The sequence below is a fragment of the Gordionus sp. m RMFG-2023 genome, chromosome 1, assembly GCF_954871325.1.
Source record: "Gordionus sp. m RMFG-2023 chromosome 1, tfGorSpeb1-WG-v2, whole genome shotgun sequence".
NCBI lineage: Eukaryota > Metazoa > Nematomorpha > Gordioida > Chordodea > Parachordodidae > Gordionus > Gordionus sp. m RMFG-2023.
In genome coordinates this window covers 80,692,755-80,714,558 of record NC_088775.1, presented here as the reverse complement: position 1 = coordinate 80,714,558, position 21,804 = coordinate 80,692,755, and the positions used below count along the sequence as shown (strand labels likewise).

The 21,804-nt window shown below is 26.8% G+C and overlaps 2 protein-coding genes across 3 annotated transcripts in view; one reads left to right on the top strand and one right to left on the bottom strand.

Annotated features, from left to right (window-relative positions):
* The first annotated feature begins 2,186 nt into the window (after positions 1–2,186).
* On the top strand, positions 2,187–10,847 carry LOC135931018 (alpha-1,3/1,6-mannosyltransferase ALG2-like). The gene is made up of 7 exons (XM_065467867.1): positions 2,187–2,704; positions 2,747–2,965; positions 5,071–5,287; positions 6,709–6,953; positions 9,148–9,294; positions 9,588–9,692; positions 10,515–10,847. Exons 1-7 carry the CDS (start codon positions 2,215–2,217, stop codon positions 10,673–10,675), a joined length of 1,584 nt encoding a protein of 527 aa, XP_065323939.1. The 5' UTR covers positions 2,187–2,214; the 3' UTR covers positions 10,676–10,847.
* Positions 10,848–14,216: 3,369 nt separating this feature from the next.
* LOC135931348 (rabphilin-3A-like) overlaps positions 14,217–21,804 on the bottom strand; it is a 35,962-nt gene continuing 28,374 nt past the window's right edge. Inside the window, exons 7-17 of one of the 2 annotated variants that reach the window (XM_065468395.1) lie at positions 20,845–21,012; positions 20,331–20,735; positions 20,034–20,207; positions 19,889–19,941; positions 19,614–19,782; positions 19,180–19,522; positions 16,840–16,963; positions 16,032–16,189; positions 15,876–15,957; positions 15,514–15,610; positions 14,217–15,170 (exon numbers count right to left, since the gene is read on the bottom strand). In XM_065468395.1, the coding sequence (XP_065324467.1) occupies positions 15,025–15,170; positions 15,514–15,610; positions 15,876–15,957; positions 16,032–16,189; positions 16,840–16,963; positions 19,180–19,522; positions 19,614–19,782; positions 19,889–19,941; positions 20,034–20,207; positions 20,331–20,735; positions 20,845–21,012 (1,919 nt within the window). In that variant the 3' untranslated portion in view covers positions 14,217–15,024. The remainder of the gene's footprint in view (positions 15,171–15,513; positions 15,611–15,875; positions 15,958–16,031; positions 16,190–16,839; positions 16,964–19,179; positions 19,523–19,613; positions 19,783–19,888; positions 19,942–20,033; positions 20,208–20,330; positions 20,736–20,844; positions 21,013–21,804) is intronic. The other variant, XM_065468393.1, reaches the window with a different exon arrangement.

Sequence of the window (21,804 nt, the reverse complement as noted above, 5' to 3'; positions counted from 1 at the left end):
CAATAAACAGCTTGTTAAATTTTAAAAAAATACTAAACTTTTATGGATTGTAACTTCTATCAAATAGATGATTTGACCATATTTTAAGATTAAATTATAAATTTAATGTTATAATTTATAATATGAGCAAAAAATATTAATTATGGTCTAGATTGTATTGTCATCCTTCAATAATTTTTTTGCCCAGCCTCATCCTGTTAATTTTGTTTAACCGTTCTGGCCCAAAAATATTTTATGACATGAGCCTGGTACCGAGTTTGACATTGCAGATCTCTAATTAAAATCATAAAAATTATTAATATTTTATACAAGCAGGTTGCAACCAAGCCCTTTCAACATATGGAAAATTGATTTTAATCTACTCTTAAAAAATAGGTAAAAAGTTTGATAATTGGAGCCTCTCTTGAGCTATTTTTCTTGTTAATTAATATAAAATAAAATCTTCATTCCAAAATAATTTTACTAATTAAAGATTATAAATTTATTTGATTGAAATAATAGTATACTATTTAATCTTATAAAACCAAGAAAAACATTCTTCTAATTTTTTTTATCTCGACGGGTGGAAAAAGATTTAAGTCTTACTCTTACCAAAATATTTATGGGTCTATTCTAATTTAACCATAATTGTTTTTTTTAAAAATCTAATTATTTATTTTTTGGATATATTATTTAGAGGAAAAAGATATGAAAATCTACACTTATCGTTCTTTATCATAATTTTCATTTATTTTTGTCTAATAACCCTACCATTTCGTCCCAAGTCTTCCTCTTCACTTACCTTCCAATAATTTTTCCTATGTAATTGGTGCAGTTATATTCTCTTCAGGTGTTCAAAAAACCAATTTAATTGGTGTAAGGTAATAAGTGAAATGTCGTGAGAGATATCTTTACTTAACCCAAATTCGTGGCTTTTGATACCCTAAGATATTTTAACTTAAACAAAATTAGATTGATACGTTGTTTTGACCGAGATATTATATAGGTAAAAAAAATCATAAATATCAAATTTAGTCTATAATAAGTATCTATATTCTGTTATACTTATTGTTAATTTGTTTATAATTCTTATTACAATCTAATTATTTTATACGTTGCTATAAAAAAAGGCAATTTTTGATCTTTATTTTAATAAATTTTAAGAAAGAACTAATTCCAATTTATATTAAAATAATCATTTATCGTAAATTCTATTTTTTTTTATTATAAGTTTTAATTATATGTTTCACTATTTTAAGGTTACACAAAACAATATATGCCTTTTTCCCTTTTACTTTATTAAATTTGAATCAGATTGTAATTAGCCAAGCCAGAAGATATGCATTGCCTAAGCCTCGTGATTTCGTTAATAGGTGTCCAAACTTTTGTACCATCTATGAGAAAAATCTTCAGACTTGCGTGATTTCTGGATAAATATTTAGTAAGCCGTTTTTAAAATTCGACTCAAATATAGTTATTTAACAAGACTAGTTCTAAATATTTTTGGTGGTTTTAGTTAATAAAATATTAGAAATTAAGTTCAGGTCTCTCAATTTAATACGGGTAATTAATTTTAAATGAATAGTGATTTTAAAATATAATTAAAATATTATATAGCTCTAGAAATTTGAATAAAAAACATTGATTATGGGAAAAGGAAGACAAAAACGCCAATTTGAAATTTGAAGAACCAAGCCAAAAATTTTTCATAGTTTAACTCCATAGGATGAATAGTAATAGATTAACAAATCTATCTTTGATTTTAACTAGTAATTTTTTTTGACAAATAGCTTTTAAAATTTGGCACAAGCATTTTCAAAAAACAGACAAATTCCGCTCATTTTCAAATACTAATATTTTATCTCAAATAAAAATTCGCTTGCTTTCCTGGTAGTTTAATTTACGCTTTGTTATCCCTTTGACCAAATTTTTATAAACGGTGCCAAAGAGAGGCTATTATAATATTATATATTTTGTAACTTAATGAACAATAGAATCTTTTATTTCATCTTCATCAAAACTTCAATAAACTGAATATTAATTTATTGAAATCTTCTTGACATTACATCGAAATTTATAACAAAATAAAACTTTAATTACAACACTTTACATACCTATGTGTTATTAGAAAATTAGCTTTATTGATATCAATTTTTTTTTATTAATAGGATAAGCCTAACACTTTATTATATTATTATATTTTTAAACAATCCACTATCATATGGTTTATAAAAAATGAAAATAATTATTCTTCATCCAGATTTAGGCATAGGAGGGGCTGAAAGACTTATCATTGATATTGCATTGGCTCTTAAAACTAAAAATCATCAAATTAAAATATATACTAATCATTATAATCGTAATCATTGCTTTGATGAAACTAAAACACAATTGGATATAAAAGTTGTAGGAGATTGGATTCCTCGGAAATTATTTTATCATTATTTTTATGCTTGTTTTGCATACCTCCGATTCCTATTTTTAACATTGTATATTATATATAATAATATATTTAGTGATTTGATTATATGTGATCAAATTCCTGTTGGTGTGCCTTTGCTTAAATTATTTGGTTATAAAGTTTTGTTCTATTGTCATTTTCCAGATCTCTTATTATCGCAAAGGGATAGTTGGCTCAAATTTTTTTATAGATACCCTTTAGATTGGTTGGAAGAGATATCCATGTCATATGCAGATAAATTAATTGTCAATAGCAACTATACTGGTAAAATATATATTTTGTATTTTATATTATTTTAAGGTTAAGCTTCTATTGTCAAACAAACATTTCACAATAATAAGTATTTTCAAAAAAAGTTGGATGTACTTTATCCTTGTATATCTCAAAAATGTTTGAATTATAAGTGTTCAGATGCAGATGATTTGTATATAAAAGAATTGTTTAAAATTCCCAAAGACCATATATTTCTCTCTCTAAATAGATATGAAAGGAAAAAGAATATTGACCTAGTCCTTCGTGCCTTTTGTAAGATATATTCTAAGCATGTCATATATAATGTCAAATATAATTTGGGGGGGGGGGGGTGTATTTAAGGAGCAAGAATAATATTGGGGAGAGATTAAGATATTATAATGGTTAATAATATGGAGATTAAATTATATATTATAGAATCCATATTTATTAATTAACTGTAGAATTCTTAAATATTTTTTTATTCAATTTGAGCCTTTTTAAATTAGTTTTTAAAAAAATATTATAATATCATTATTGGCTTTAAACCTGATATTTCTAATCCAATATTGCAATAATAATTTTATTATATCTCTTGAATCATGTGCTAGAAATATTCCATTATGAAATTTGGAAAGATTATTAACTTTTTAAAATATAAAATGGAACAAATATTATATTTTTTTAAAATTATAAACATATTGCCAAATCATTGCAAAACCTAATATATGTGATATTTTTTCAAAAATGTTATTTTTAGAGAAACCTATATATTATTACCTAAAAACATGAAATTAATAAGATAGGAAAAATGTTTTTTATCACATTTGGGCAGGGTTGGCAAATTGGTCAATTGACCAGTTAAATTCAGTCAAATGACTGGAGGACTATTTGAGGTCAAAACTCTAAAAAATCTGAAGAAAAAGAAAATATGTTTGAAAAAAGAAACAAACAATATAAATACATGTGATCACAGCAAATAACTTCCATAAGAAACAATCAGGCTGTAACTTCCATAAGAAACAATCAGATTCCAGTCTCAAGTTAGTAGAATTAGCTTTGCTCACCAATTAATAAAAGTTACATTTTACTAGAAATCCCTATTTATACTTCTTCTTCAGAAATTGGTCAATTCGGGTTAACATTCTTACTGAAACAAAAATCAATCGAAGATCTCGACAACAGGGAAATTGATTATAAATATTGAATTTGAATAAGAACAAACAAGACTGCAGTGAAACATTAGTTATTAAATGACAATTAATTTAAAAAATATTATAAATTTAATATTGTAGATTCATTTTACTATTAAATATATATAAGGGATTGATGAAAATTAATTTAAAAAATATTTTAAAGTAGATTCATTTTACTATTATAAGGGTTATATTGTCTTAAAACATTTATTTGAGTCAATTGACTGAATCGTATTTGACCGGTTACACAACCCTGCAATGGGGTAATTATTTTTCAATAATAAAATATAATTTGTGATATTTAACTATAAAACATGTTTTTTTTAATCAAATGATTATTAGCTTTTCTTATTAAAATGTACTAATTTGAAAAAAAGTTTTTTTTTTTAATTCACCTGAACAATTTTGAAAATATTGAAGTTTTGCAGTGTGACTGACGATAATCTAATTTTATTTTCCAAATATTTAATTTTATAGAAGATTTTATGTTCAAAATTGATTGCACCATATTATAAATACCGAGTATATTTTTAAGTTAAAAAGAGTCATAGTTTGTTGAAATAAGTGTTCAATTAATTTTACTAAATATACTAAGGGCTTAATGATTAAATCAGCCTTTTTTTACAAACACAAAAATTGCTCATCTCTCTTTAAAATGAATCGGAATGCAAAGAAAACATATAAAATTTTACCATTTAGTGAATAGTTTAGTTTCACAAAAAGCTTTACCCTGGGAGAAAACCTATTTTGATCCGTCTGTTGTTCACTCTTACCCGGTCACTAGTCATAAAATTTATTTATATGCCTAAATTTATTAGGTCAGATATTTCCCATTATATATTTTTATGGTAACATCAAAAATATGGTTTCCTATTACTTTAAATTGACAAGATTTTTTAGCGTATCATTTATAAAAACAATTGACCTCTGTAGATCGCGAAGTGGAGTAGTTAATTTTAATTGTTTTTTAAAAAAATAATCTATTTCTCTTTATAATATTTACATATCAATTATAATAATGCAATGTTCTTGCTTTATAATTTATATCTAAATGTCTTCTTTTATTAACATGTTTATTATATTACATTTATTATTTATTTAAATACATTTGAAAATAAATGAATTCTTTTGATTTTGCAATAGGGAAAAGCAAGAAATTATCGTTTTATCTTTAATACAGTAATTTAATAATTGCATATAAAGTTCATTTGCGCCATATCGTCTCGCAATCTAACCGTCATTCAAGCCCCGATAGCTTAGGTCTGGTTATAGCTGGTGGTTTCGACTCCAATTTGCCGGAAAATCTGACGACTTACTCTCGCCTCACCAATCTAGCCTACGAAGATTTGAAACTTATCCCTTCTGAAGATATTGTTTTCCTCAAGTCTATCTCCAATAACCAAAAAAACGCTCTATTGAGGTATGTTTTTTCTTTCTTTTAAAATAATAATATAATGCAAACCGAAAATGTTAGATTATAAACTGACCGATAAAAATGTCCGGTGAACAAAATATCCTAAATAATTTTTATTTTAAAATGCAGAATCCTTTGTTCTATAAATTTTCATTATAATATTTGAAGAACAATTTACTGATTTAAGTTAATTGTTTTATTTTTTAAATTATGCAATTTCAATTTTAAATTAAAGAGTCTGACAACGTGTATATGAATATAAATGATTATAATATTATTGAAAAATATATCAATTTACAATCATTTCTGATAAATGCTCACATATTTGCATAATTATTTATAATAAATAAAAAATTCACCAAATGTTTTGCATCTTTTCCTTTACAAAGGAACCCTATCCTATCTAAATCGAATAATTTAATATTAGTATTCTTATGAATAATAAAATTTACTATTTGTATTTAATTCAAATAATTCGTTTTTTTAAAATATATATAAATTGTTTATATAAAAATATATTGACAGAATTTTTCATTTTTATTTTGCATATCTAATCTCCAACAAGAAAAAATATTTATAATAATCTGATAATAAAAAACATGAGATCAAGTTATTAATGAAATTAATAAGCATATTAATTTAATTTATAATTCCAAACTAATTTTTAAGATAAAAGTATTTTTTTTATTTATTCTTTTAAATAACATGAGATTTATGACACCTTATTAGTTCCAACTAAGAAAAGCCTTTCACGAGGAGTTTAAGTATACCTTGTTAATCATATCACCCATTAGATCAATAGGTTATTAATAAAAATGGCAAATTTTATTAAAAAACATATTATTAATCATTCCGAATGATTCGAGTTTTCGATCAAATTATTGGAATGTAGCAAATTAGGCAAATAATTTGGAATAAATTAATTATTCTAATAATTCATCTAATGTCCATATTATTCGAATAATTCGCTTCTCCCCCATGTTAGAAGGCCTTGGTTTCGAGACTTATTCTGATTTGCCTCAATTCACTCCATTATCCATAAGGAATATTAAATCAAGTCCTATTGGTTTTATAATATTATTCCATATTAAAAGTTAATAATTATTACCCGACATTTCCTTTCATCTTCTTCTCCTGCTAGAACCGCTACTAGAACTGTATCAAAAACTCAGAAAACAATCCACCGGATCCAAATCATATTAAATTATATTAATGGTGAATTCCATAAATCAACCGGTTTCAATCCGACCCCCTCAGAATTTTTTTAAAATTTTGTCAAATCAAATGAAATCTTACTTTCTTACACCACTCACGCCATTTTTTTAATAGTTTGGGGAGGATAAATTTTATAAAGAAAATGGTCTGCTTCTATTTGTTAGGAGATAAATTATTTTTTAACATGTTTACATTATTAAAACTCTCTCAAGCTCATGTGTCGCTCTTTGTTACACACCCACAGGTGAGCATTTTGGCATAGTTCCTTTAGAGGCATCTATCCATGGCAAACCGGTTATAGCTATAGCGGATGGAGGACCGTTGGAAACTATTGTGCCCGGTAAAACGGGTTACCTATGTAAGCCCCCCGGAGATGCTAAAGAATTCTCTCGGGCAATGTTCAAATGCATTAACGGTTGCGAAGAAGGTGATAAGGCAAAGTCGGGAATTTGTGAAGGTATTTGATTTTTATTTATTAAAAATTAAAAACTTCCGTGGTTTAAGAAAATAATTAACTGTATAGGTAAGAACTTAGTAATATGTTTTAATAATATTAGGATTTTTTTTATCCAATCTTCGCAACGATTCGATTTTTTAATGGACAAAAAAATGTACAATGTAATATATCGTGTTTGGAAATTATCATTAAGCGACAACCTTAACTTTAATCTCCTTATTTAATATAAAAATTTAATAATGTGTAAGTTTTATATCTTTATCTATGAAGCAGGGGCGTCGCTAGCCTTCACAATCTCAGGGGGCTCAACTAAAAAAATTCCCCTATTTGCGGGCCTTCGGTCCGGTTTTATATAAATATATTATACTTTATTAAAATTTGTTAACTCTGAACAATTTATCTATTTTCATATTTTATCATTTATTATATTATGCATACAAAATAAACTGGCATATAAAAAACCACATAATGCAATAATATAATTCTTAGCAACTTACATTGACAAAAGTTATCAAACTAGTATAACTCTCTGTTACCATTTTAGAAAATGTTTTATAGAATGGACTAATAAGGAAAAATTTATAGGCCTAAACCAAATATACAATTTTTAAAGGAGAGAGTATGAACGACCAATCCAAATCATAAAACTATATGGTGGTTAGAGCTTCCTCTTAGATGACATTATTAGATAAGTAATCAAGAAAATTATTGTGAGATATTAAATTTCTAAAAGATTATCTTCCATTTTAAACGATATATAAAAGACTACACAGTTGACCATTATTGTTTATCTAAAATATGAAATTATATGCTCTCCGACGTTATAGTAATAATTTTAAATTACATAGCAACACAAATAATAGATGCTGGTTAATTTGCAGTAATAGACATGACACTCACGATGTAAACTATCAGAATTTATTATGTTGGACAGATTGATAATATAAAAACATAAAAATCTTTGGAAGAAATAATTATGCAAATATATTGAAGCCTGGAGTTATTTACACGGCAATGCCATATTAGAAATGAAACATTTTCTAACTATAAAATAAGGACCGGAATGATATTATGAAACAATTAAGATTTTATATATTGTTCACCACCTTGGTTATTATATCTTAAAATAATAGTAGTTTGTAATAATATCAAAAATATACTTGTATTAAGAATTTAACTCAAGACTGTTTTTCGAAAAAGAAAAAAATAGGTAAAAACATGTAAAAAAAGAGAAGAAAAGATATCAAATTTATAACATCTATTGCAGAATGAATAAGAAAATGTTTAATTTGTAAAATTATTTATAACTAAATAGATGGCGTTAAATACAGGAATGTAATTTGTTATTAAATTTATTATCAAATTATTTATTGGTAAAATTTATTATAATATTAACTGAAATATATTATATAAATGTCAAATACGTCTATAAAAGTGTCATTATATCTAATATTTTATAAACAACTGTATATAGTAGAGGATTATAAACTATATCTCTACTTACTTTTTATAAAGAAATCTCTTATACTTATTTGAACCTTGAAAATATTTTTAAGATATGATAATAAAATTTCAAAATAAATATACAGTTGATTAGTCATTTTGAACTCGGCTAATTACAATATTAAATTTGTTAATTTTCAAATAATATATGATTATATTTATTTAATTAGGGTTAAATAATAAAAGTCGATTAAACTTCAGCTGTTAAAGCTAAATTAATATGTAATTATTGATATTATATTTTTAATACAGAATTTGATTGCAAGCTGACATAGTGAAAATATAATTTATATGTATTAATCTTATCTAATAATTAAAATAATATTCATTTAATAAAAATTTAAAGTCTTATTAATTTCCAAATGATAAAATTATATCTATATATGGAATTATAAAAGAAATCATTCAGTGGGCAATCAAAAAATTTATTTTTAGTTCAAGGAGATATTAAGGAGATATTTTTAAAAAATATTTTTGCTTCAGGGGGCTATTTGAATTTTTCAGGAGGCTCGAGCCCCTGCGCCCCCCCCCCTAGCGACGCGACTGCTATGAAGATCAAGAGAAAATAAAGGTATTATGATTACCTTTATATAAAAACAAAATCAAGACAAAGTTATGTAAAATAATATTTTTTTAATTTCTCGAATCCTTATCATAAAATAACTAAGACATAATACAATATATCCATTAGATTACGAATACGACTATAACCCAAATCAGCGGGACGAACCATTTCAACGCAAAATCTCGTCTCTTACTATAGAATCGGTTTCATCTTCTGCCGCTTCCTCTCCCATTTACATCAATAACCATTATACCGATAGTAGAGACATTTTTGGTAGAATAATTTTTTTTTTGGCTTCCCGATCTTCGGCCATATGACTACGGCTGATTGTTATAGTTATTTGTTAGAAGCTACTAAGCCTTTTCCCATTTATGCCTTTAGAACCAGATCTTTAACTTTTACTATATCATCACTTTACAGTGGTCCGATTTACCATTTTCTAATGGGGAGGGGTTTCTATCCTCAATATCGTTTTTAATGAAAATTTAGAAATCAGATCATTTTATAATAATAATAATATCGGTACAACTATTTTATGTTAATACTAATGATCATACATATTTAAGATGCAAACCCTGACTCCGAATTTGAAAAAAATCTTATGTCCGAAGAATGCTTTGAAAATAGATTACTCAAAAGCGAATTAACCGATAAAAATGACAGTGAAGAAGGTTTTAAAATATTTAAATTATTATTATTCATGTTTAAAGGTAAATACTATTTTATCGTTGTGACTAAATCAGTGCTCAACTATTGGTCATTTTTTTTGTCATTTAAGATTCAAAAATTAATTTATTTTAGTTATAATAGTAATAAGAGGGTATAGTGCCTTTTAAGAAATCGCTTTCCGGTAAAATTGATCAGCTGAGTTTGAACAAAACTGAGAACCTGAATCCTAAACCCACTTCGAACTCTTTTTATTTTAAACTCTAAAGCCGTGTCTTGGTTCGTCTTATTTTTAAACAATCATCTGTTGATGTATATATATATATATATATATATATATAGCTTTCTCTAAACAGCCTAAAAAAGAGACTATTTAAGATTTACGTAAATATCGTTTATTTATACCGAAGAATATATAAATTACAAATAATATTTATTAATGCACTAAACCAATATGGGTGTCCTAGTTCAAAATCTATTTAGCCTCAGCTAAACTGAAGCAAGTTTTGAAAAAACGAACAGGATACCACCCTTTTTAATAATTTTATAGGTTAGTTTCAAGAATTTCGTTCAATCTGAATCCACCCCCCTTTTTTTAAAGCCAAGCTTTGGTCAAACCTTATAAAATCAAGAAAATAGTTATTTAAGATGATAAATAATTATATAGACGTAATTTTTACGAGATTGAATAAACACAATCATATCACCCTATCAAAGTTTATCTAATATTTATTCAAAAAAATATTCAAAGTTTTATATATAAACTTTTAAACACGCCCCTCTACGTGTGAAATTAATATAATACATGCTTAAATTATGTAATTTAGATTACAACGATTGGGACAAGGTATCTTCTGGCGATGTTGAAAATTCTACAAGAATCAAGCCCGAAGATTGTGTAAAGCACGTGACAAATAATTTTTCTTTCGAAATTTTTGCCAATAAATTAGACGAAATAATAAAAGATATGGTGGAACCTGTCACTTGATTATCTTCCTTTTTTAAATATTATTTATACTTTGTATAACAACTAATTGTTGATTTTACCAATGTGATTTGTTATTTTTTTTTAAACTTATAAATATGCTTGACACCATTTTGTTTACTCAAATGATTTTTTTAAAATGACAATGGCGGCTTAAAACAAATCAAATAATTGTAATTATTTTTTTTAGAAAAACTCTATTTTATTTATATATTAAAAAATAAATAATTTCTAAAAAAGTAATTTTTCACATTTTATTCTAGGGTTAGCCATGAAGACTAGAAGTTTTTAGCGTCTTTCAAAAAATTTATAAGTAAGTTGCATATATAATTGGGTGATTTGTACTACCCCTCCCACCCATTTTCTTATGAAATCATATCTATACATATTTTTTTAGTCATACTATTCATATAAGATGTTTCGCTCAAATATTTGCAGAGAGGTATCGTTTATGATATTAAAGGTTTTACAAATTAGCGTTATTTCGAGATGTGCGTTAGCATCTATAGAGGCCTTCTTTCTAAAACTTTTCATTTCAAATAAAATATATATACTATTTCAAGATTTTCAATGATTAAAACGAAATCCTCTTGTTGCAGATTTTATAAATATTTTTAGAAAATAAAGATTTTTTTTAATTTTCAAAATAATTCGGGATTTAAAGGGATAAAAATAAATGAATTTTTCAGGCTCGAGGATTGTTTATAAAAATAAATCTAGGGTCAAGATTCAGTGTGGGTTCGTGGCCCTAAACTAATTCTAACCTTTAACTTAAGGTTTTAAATTATAGCCCTATAAGATCTCCATCGGGTTTGAAATATAGAAAATGATGTTATATCTAAATAAAATGATAATTTAACTATGATATAAGTTTCATAATTATAAAAAAGAAAACGCAACCGTTGAATTTATTGAAGGAAATATTTAAAATAAATACTCAATTTCTTTTAATGAGTATTCTAAAGATTCTTAATGATATAATGGGTAAAATAGACCAGGTTAGTTCATTTGAATTATACTGCTAGATGGTTTTATTCCAGTCGAAACTTACGCTCTCTCAAAATTCACACTAGATATATATATGTGCAACGGGGTTAGTATATATATTTAATATAGGCCAGGGCTTGATTTGGACTAAGGTGGAATCCTAAAGAGAGATTAGTCAAATTTGGTAGTAGCTTAGGCAAATTTATCAGAACTTCATAATTTTTAAATTTTAGTAAGTTAATGTAAGCAAGATGTACTACCCAAAATAAAAAAATAAGGCCGGTTTTAACTATGCAATATAATATTAAGTTTATTAAGATAGGATAAAATATTTTATTTATTTCTATAATTAAATATACTTATAAAATTGCGTTTATAAACTAGAATTTTACATTAAAAATGGCTCAATATGTCAGGAATTATAGTATGGACAAAATTGTTCTATTGATTCATGGAAATAACACATATTACTGTAGATCAAAAGCTAAAGACATCTTCTTTAGACTTTAATGACTATGTAGCCTCTCTTATTCTGCTTAGGTGAGTTTGTTTGGCTATGACATTATTCATTCCTTCATTATATATATATATATATATATATATATATATATATCAAGAATTTTCTTATGGTAATTCAATCGAAATTTTACGGGGCATTTGAAATTAAAATTTAAAAATAATTGTGACGAAAATAGTCTTTTAACCTTGCTTCTGCAAATGTTTAAAAGCAAACGATATTATCTTCACTCTAACATTAGTTATATTATTTAATTTAAAACACAATTTAAAAATGGCGTTATTATTGAAATAAAATGATTTTCAATAAATTAACTTCGAAATAAGTAATCCAAAATAAATTATTAAATCATCATTAGAATCATGAAACTAACCTAATACCATATTAAAATCATTTTGGTCAAAATATAAATACATACAAAATTTTATGTGCAAAGATTTATAAGAGAGACAAGATATATTTTTGGTTTTGGAAGTAATATCTTTTCATTGCTTTAAAGGAAATGAGTTGCATGGGAAGCTACTTCTTGTCAACCTTCTTATTCTAAAATTACCTAGATATATGATAAGAGTTTATTAAATGGGTGGGGGGCTTTAACTCGATTACCTATTCCTCAGAGATTTTACTGCTTATAATTGAGCCTACGATTATAAAGCGGTTAATACATTGGTTTGCAAATTTAATTCAGCTCGATTTTTAAAAAAAGATATTAATCATTTGAGATAAATATTTTTAAGAACAATATATACTGCCTAAAGGTAAGAATAAATTTAAAATAAATTATTTTTAAAAAATTAACCCGACCCTATATGACTATTGAAACGATCAATTAAGAAATCTGACAGACCTGCGAGCTGTTGGACACCATGAAGAGTGTGTAAAGAATCTCTGCAATTCCCCATTGTAATTCTAACTATATTTTTAAATAAGCCATAAAATGTTTCAATGTAAACGTCCTTTTCCAACCAAATGTTTTACGAGAACCCGAAAATAATGGAATACATTCTGAAAGCTCCAAATACTTAGGTTAATTTATAAAAAATATCGTTCTCAATGCTATTTTTTCCAAAAATATGAGTCACGAAAGGTTTCATGTTTATAACTTAAATATATACAGATTTATTTTATAGTAAATCTTAAAAAGAAACATATTTTTGACTATACGTTATGCACGCATCGTCAACCTGTTTTTATAGTTCCGATCAAATATTTTAGGTTCAAATCGCCCCGAAATTAGTACACGGCATATTATAGAAAAGTTCACAAAAATTTTAATAAAAAATTAATATAAAGGAATGAAAAAACTATCTAATTTTAAAATACCATTTATAAAAAAAAATATGAATATCTTTGGAAAAAATCATCCCATTCTTTTTATCTTTCTGATTAAAAAAAAACAATGGAAGTATATTTTTAAAAAAACTGGAAATTTTTTTTAAAAATAATTAAAAGGAGGGGCCACAATAAGCCGCCAAAAATTTATTTGCTCTGCCAGCTTACTTTCCTCATTCACAGTTAGCGCGAATTCGCAGCGAAGAATACAAAATATTTTATGCTAACTGCGAATGAGGGGCTATTCGTTAAGTAGTGAGCGAATCCTTTTTAGCTGCTGTCTACATTATAGATGAAGGAAGATTCCAAATCCTAATATAGACTCTTTATTTTAATTCCTTTATTGGGAATTGGTTATAATTTCATTTAATTCCCAAAAAAGTGCGCAGAGTTTAACAAAATATTAAAGATTATACTCTCTTTTTTTTAAAAAAAAGAAAAAGATTTTTTGATCAACAATCTTTCATAAGTAAATAATTATTTTAAAATTTTCACGCATAAATAAATCCTTCAAGATGAAATTAAAATATTTATATAAGTGAAAGATTTTTTTTTCAAACTCTTGTAATTGAACAAACTTACTTCCTCTCCCTCCCTGTATGCAACGCGAAACGATCAATTTGTGTGTAGTATTATGCTTGTTAAAAACTAAACCCCCTCATAGCAATGTCACTGTTTAAAACTTATGTACTGGATTTAGAATTATACTCAAAAAATTATGTTATATTTTATCAATTAATATCTATATGGATCGTTAATTATTGCCAGTTTTAATAAGTTTCATTTTCATAAATTTAATAAATATATAATATTGATCGCGATTCCAATTGGAAGTTTGCAACTAGCGCTTTTAACGCGTCCACCCACTCTCTCCTGCTAGCGATATACGAGTGAGCGGAATAAAAAATGTTTAAACAATGGGGCAAAAGGTGAGTGTTTAAATATATTATTGTCAAAAGAGCGGACAAAGTGGGGGGGGGATAGTGGCTTATTTTTTAATATTAATAAATATTATATTTTAAAATATTTCATGATTTTGTGTCTAATTTTTTAAAAAAAATATTGTGTACATACGCTTAAAAAAAAGTGACCAAAATAAAAAGCATCAAACCAATCAATTAAGTTATTTTTAGTGCGTGGATGTGTAAAACATTTTTAAATCAACAGGAGAAGGATGGGTGATATATTTCCCCCAAAAACTCTAGGCGGGTAGATTAATTTATTTTTAAACAGCAGGCAGGTGGATTTGGTTCATCGCACACCTCTAATTCCAAAAGCCATAATGTTTATATCGGTGTTTAAACAATATAATAATAATAATACTTATATAACTAATGTGATAAATTTATAATATATACACTGTCTTCGGGGTAAATTAATATTGCATTTGTAGATTATATAAGGGTAATTAAAATTCATGTTATACATATAGAAACTATAATATAATATAATAAGTGAAATATCTTTTGAATAAGATAAATAATAATAATAAATGAGGCCTATATAGGGAAATTTATTATTGTTCCGGTATTTGTTCAGGATCGGGTAAAAGTTCGTGAGACAATGAGTGCCATTTTTCAACTTTAACCTCTGGATTTTTTAAGGCTTCAAACCAATGTTTTAATCTTTCCCCTTTTGCATTTATACCCAATTGAATTCCACCTGAGTTGATTAATTATATAGCAATAAACATTTTTTTTTAAAAAAACATCGCACGCAGTTTATATTAAGCGGTATTTGCTTAAGCGATGCGATATTAATCGCTGTGTATACAAAAGCAATATAATTTGTATATTCTTTATTTCTATTGGATCTCTATTTCTAATTTATTTTAAAAAAAGAACCAATAAAAATGAAATGATTCTGGACAAATTGTAGGCAAGCAATAAAATGATGTTTTTTGATAAGATTAATAAATTGTATAAAATATAATAATGTTATTAAAATATTAAGAATGTCTCAAATATGGGTTATATATTTTAATAAATATAATAAATTTATTTACCTATATAATCATTAGATTTGCCAATATCTTTATCCCATACTGTAATATCTAATGTTTTAGATGCCAATTCTCGTAGATTGCAATAATATACGAATTCCTGAAATAAGTTATGAATAAATAGTCAGTTCTATAAAATAACTAACAATTAATTTGTTTTGATAATTAGATAAAAAAAAAAAATTCATAGTGTAGAAGTTTAGCAATTCTATATTTTTTTAGCAAAAACCCGAGTTTGTTTTTACGAATTAGCTAAAACCGGGGTAAATCAATACCCTTGAAGTTGTTAAACACCCTATGCCACTATATAAATATAGTTATGTTACATTAAAAATGATTATAATTAATAATAATAGAAATTAAACTTCATTAAATTCTGGGTTTAAAGTCCTTTTTTTGACTGCCGTTTTTTTCTTCGATTTTTTACCCGTGTCAGGTTTAAGGTAACTGTAAAAATATGAGGAAAAATAAATAATCGTATCTGTAAAAAAAATAAACATAATAATTGAGTATTAACTTACACCTTTACGAAGGGATCAGAATAACCATTGGAATCCATAGCAGCTAAACCGGCACATCGTACTATACCTACTATCAAACATTGTTTGCTTGTCGAATATTTTAAAGAAACCAAAATTTTTCCTCTATCGGTTTGAACTAAATCATCATCCTTTTCCAGCTTATTTTAAAATCAAATTACAATTATTAAAGGCTGAATTCATGGTGGGGATTGAGAACGCGATATAACAGTTGATCGAATTTATAAAATTTCCCTCTAATTTCATCTTGAAAGATAAAATATTTACTTAATATTAACTAAAATATTAAACAGGAGTGGGGGGGGGGGGGTAAAAAGATATATTGTCAGAAATAGAGCCGAGGATGGTGAAAAAAATTAGATCTACATATCTTGAGAAATATTCTTTGTCTAAAGGTATACATTTTCTTTAGGATCTTCAGTGATCGTTGTTAGCTTTCCTGAAGTTTTTAAAAATTATAAAAGATTTTGCATTTTTTAAATACATTTTGGTATATTTAGGTAAAGTTTGATTAAAATTTTTTCTTTTTTAAGGAAATCTTTAAAGATTTGCTAACAAATTTTTAGAAGATTTTTTATAACAGCTTTATTAGTTCAAAAAGCTGATTGATTATTATTGTTATATTTAAAAGAAATTGTAATGATCACTAATAGCTTATTAGGCTTTTTTTAACTCTTGTGTTAAAATAAACTTATATACACTCGTTTTCAAGTTAGGTTAATTTACTAATAAAAATAAATATAAAGTAAGTTTGGATGATGTAGCTTAATGTATATTATTATAAATTTACTGGCATTTGTTTTTCGAGTAGAACATTAAACGTTTTTGTTTGTTGGGCTCTGAGCCGTTTCAAAGGCACTCGAGTTTCGCCGATAAAATCATGCCCAAATACATCTTCATCTAATACTGATAATCTGTAAATAGAATCAATATTATATACATTAATAAGAAATAATCAGATATATATCACACTCTTATGCTTGATTTATCATGCACTTATCAAATAAGGTTAAAATGTATTTCATATATTCCCATTCAGTCATCTCATTTCCTTGAAAAATTCAGATGTCTGTGTATGGCATAAAAAGCATCCATGTTATTATATGTTTAAAAAACCTTAAACTATGATTCCTACCCACAGCTTAAAAACCAAGAATAAGTTAAGTACACTAGAATAATACAAGATACCACTGTACAGTTAACAATATAAAATAACGCAAATTCGCCATCTTTTCCTGCCACTAAACGGAACTAATAATTTCTATTATATCTACTTCTTCCTTTTGCCTTTGCTAACGGACTAAATAAAAGGTACCATCTTTTATAATAAAACGGGTAGATGTCATGTAGGATCTATATATTAGAGAAAATACATTATGCACGCTTTTCTCTTAAATATTAATTTAACAATATACACACGTATTGACTGATTATGCACATTGCTGGTAACATAATATATTTTGGCTAGATTTTAAGTTATCATTTTGATTTCAACAATGCAATATCAAATTTATTCTATATATCAATCTTAAAAAATATAAATGACATTTTTGTCCACAATAAGTCTAAAAACTTAATGGTCGTGGAAGTTCCGTGAGGTGATTTGACCAATCCTATGGTTGGGCCGTGATGGTGCAACATTTTTATAAAAAAAAATGATAATATATTAATAAATTGTGATATTGCCATTAATAATATCTAGTTGTGGGTACTTATTGATATATAGGACTTTCCAGAATATAAAAAGGTACGGAAGTTATATTTGATATTTAAAAAAGTATTTTACTTACCCCGGTTTTCTATTTTAACATATATTATATGTGTAATAAATAATAAAATTACTGGTCAAAATTCAATCCAAAAATATATCTTAAAAGGGGCAATTATTACATCAAAGATATCTACACTGTGTTCCAATTGAACTGTACTTTTTTTAACCATAAATCTGTCAATTCGAAAAATAATTTAATAAAATTTATAGATTGGGATAGGTATATAATATCAATGTTTTCTACAAATATCATCAAATTCTAGCAACATAGTCCGAAGTTATGCACATTCAAAGTTGGACAAACAAAATTCTAACTTTCCAATATAAAATTTATTTTTTATTAAACTTTACATTTAGGCAGACCATAATTTCAAAAAATGGTTTTTAGGTAGAGATGACTTAAGTTTAAGGACAAGAAAAACAATATGGAGCCAAAAGATTTTTGCAGGAATTTCTTAACAAAAACTGGTCTATCGCAGCCTTGAATCAATTGATTGCAAAATTATGCTACCGGATTAGCAAAAAACCCGGTTTGGTGGTAGACTAGGCAAAGTTCGTATGATGGAAAATGTGGATTCTGTTGATACAATCGTATTGAAAAGAAAAGCGACCTGGCACATATAGAACAATTCGTCAAGTATCACGAGAAACTGGTATTTAGCAAACTTCAGTGCATCGGATTATCCACAAAGAGCTGTAGCAAAGGGTTTAAAAAAGAAACAAACCCAGGATCTAATAGATTTGAATAAAATTGCCCGTATGGTAAGTAACAAACATAAACGGAAATACCCTCAGAGGTTAGTTAATTTCATATGGTTCATGGATAAAATACTGTTTACAGATACTACAACGGTAAATTTGCAAAGATAGGGTGTACGTTGCAGAAATTAAACAAGTTACAGCCAATTGATTGCTAGTACAACATTTGGCTCAAATTAATTTTAAATGTTGATGTTTTTATATTTTTGTCGAATTGTAAAGTTTAATAAAGAGAAAATCTGAAAAGATGACTTGAAAAATGTTTATACTAATAAATCGAAATTACAGCGTGTTTCAATTGAACTGAACTTTTTTTGTTTTAGCTAGAAATCTGTCAATTCTAAAATTAATTCAAGAAAATTTGATTGATTGATAGAGGTATAAATTTTAATTGTTTTCTGCAAACTTCATCATTCTGGTAACAGGAAGACAAACAAAATTCGAATTTTCCACCATGTAAAAATTTTATTTGTACGAGATAAAATATATAATATTTTTCTTCTTCTTGTAACTTTGGAATTACTAATATTTTATTACCACCGTAAGAAAAATTTTACTTGCCATGTTTTTGAATTTGTTTTATTATATAAATGAATAAACCTCAGAGTTTTTTTCATCATATCTTCTTCGGTGATCCCGAAATACGTTAGAGTTTCGTTAAATTCTGGATTAAGTGTTTTGTGAGCAGTCTTAGTTCTTAATTTGGTCGACTTTCCAGCACCTGGCAATAAATGTAGCTTAACATAAGGATCAGAAAATCCATTTGAATCCATTGCTTTTAGGCCCTTAGCCCTATGGATAGTACAATGCAGTGCATTATTAATGGAATCATAAAGAAGGGAGAACTCCAAAGAGCCCCTAGAAGTTGATAAAGCTTCGTCATCTTCATCTTCATCGATATCATCTTCGAATTCGTTTGCATCTTGTTTCGATTTGACATCCACTTTTATATTAGACAATTAAACAAAAGTTAGTATATACATATACATTTAAATACGTTTTGCATAATAAGAATTTCATTTTATTAATGAAACCTTTTGTATCAGGAGAAAATTTTATTCCTGAACTCTGGCTAAATTTTTTAGATTTATCGAATGAATCGAAAAGTTTTGATCGTGCACCACCTAGTGTAACATCTGCGGAAGTGTCGTTGTAATCCGGAGAAGGTTCTTGCATAATCGGTGTTATGATACTTTTTGCTTTCTTTTAAATATACAACAAAATGAATAATGCGGTGAATAAAAGATTTTATTTTATTTTATGAAATTATAATATAATGCCTTACATTAGTAATTGCAATGCAATTTACTTGATAAATGGGTGGCTTGTATTCGTTTGTATCTTTTGACGATTTGGTATCTGCTTTCCCGTAAATTATTTTTTTTTGAAATTAAAATTATTTATAAATGTTGAATATTAATTATAAAAAAAATAAATAAGGCTTTACATATTACTTTTTGCATTGGGATCGGGTTCAGTCACAAAATCAGGTTCATAATTATCCTTCTCATCTTCCTGATGTTTGTTGATATCCGAATCAGATGTGTCCTCTTTGGCCAACGGCTGTTTGTGATTAATAAAATTTGGTAAACGTGGAATTTTTATTGATTTTGTCCTCTTTTCGCCACCTGTAAATATAGTAAAAAATACAATTATATTTAATTTAATAAAGGTTGTCGATAGGAAACAATTGTTAGTCAAGTTTAAATAGTAATCCCATGTGAAAGATATTATTAGAAATTAAGCTATACCTATTTTATTTGACGGAAAAGATGGACTTTTGGCCCTATTAGGATTCGATGGCGGCACCTTTTGTTGGGAAGATGTTACATTGAGCGTCTGACCCGAATTAGTTGCCAGGGTGCTAGGAGAGGTTATCGACGGAGGGATTAGATTGGAAACATTTTCGATAACTCTGCTCTTGTTGAAGGAAGGAACCTGAGGTAATTTGTGTCCGAGTTTAGGAGTTGGGGTTGGAATTTGAGTTGGATTATAGTTGTTTATGTTATTATCGATGGAAGATGATGTAGACGAGGATGATGATGCAGAAGTTGATTTGATTATGGGCAATTCTGAATCCTTTATACTATGAGATTGGTATGTTTTAGGGAGATCCACGATATCGTTATTTAATGATACCGCAGGTTCTTCTATATCTAATTTTCAAAACGATAAATATAACCAAAAAAAGAAGAATTACAATTTATAAAATATTTCTTAATTGTCACATATATAAAAATAAAGTTATAATTTGTAACTATATACCATCTTTACGCTTAACGTTTGTCCATGTAGGATAAGTTTTTGGTAAGGAACTTAATGATTCCTTTTTATCATGTCCATGAGCAGAGGCAACATCCGGCGTAGGAGGTAATTGTCTTCCACTTGGTTGATTGGTTGTTGTTTTTCCCCTATGTTTAGGGGTAGTATTTACTGTAAAAAGAAAAAGAAAAATAAGAGTATATAATAATTAATACACACCCCATTAGTGAATGGAAACCCTCCGTCCCGATCAGGTCCTTTTTTTTGCCCGATACATTTTTGAACTGCGTTCTAAGGGAAATTTTAAAATCGCGTACTCCTCAACGTCAATTTTATGACCGGGCTTATTCTAATACTAATTTTAGGACCGAACGCTTGCGAAAACACTTTTTTTTTCTTCTTCCGTCTATCAAATATTACCTTTTTTTAGAAATAGTCTATTTCTTCTTTTGCTTATCGTGCCTTGTAATTTTGTATCGAGTAATAATCTGCTTTCATTCTAGCAAAGGAGGAAAGCGACATTAACTAATTTTTCACCATATTAGGCAGTGTCAAATCTTTTGAGATATAAGCTTCAGTTCAGATTCCAGGAATTTTTTTTCAATAAAGGTTTAGGTTCTGTTCAGGTTAAAGAATTAAATTTTATAAAAGTTTAGGTTCGGTTCAGGTTCAAAAACCTTTAAATAAATATAGGTTCAGTAATCATTATTCTTTATACTGGATACCCATTTTTTTTTTCTCTTTAGCTTTCACCTTTTCTGGTGGTAAGTTCCTTCAATATCTCTCTCCACTTTATGTTATTCATACTATCTCGTTTATCTAATTTTTACTTCTTCATATTGGTTCTAACTTTATGGCCCCATTAAAGTTTTGGCCTTCCTCTTTTACGTTTACTCATCACTTCCAAACTCTAAACCTTATTTCCTATGTAGTTCATAGGCCTTCTAATTGTATGCCCATACT

What these genes read in the sequence shown, in the direction of transcription:
- LOC135931018 (XM_065467867.1), top strand. Translation starts at nt 2,215, where the DNA reads ATGAAAATAATTATTCTTCATCCAGATTTAGGCATAGGAGGGGCTGAA. An exon ending in TGTCAATAGCAACTATACTG is followed by an intron (nt 2,705 to 2,746) that starts GTAAAATATATA and finishes TTTAAGGTTAAG; the next exon opens with CTTCTATTGTCAAACAAACA. An exon ending in TAAAAATGACAGTGAAGAAG is followed by an intron (nt 9,693 to 10,514) that starts GTTTTAAAATAT and finishes TATGTAATTTAG; the next exon opens with ATTACAACGATTGGGACAAG.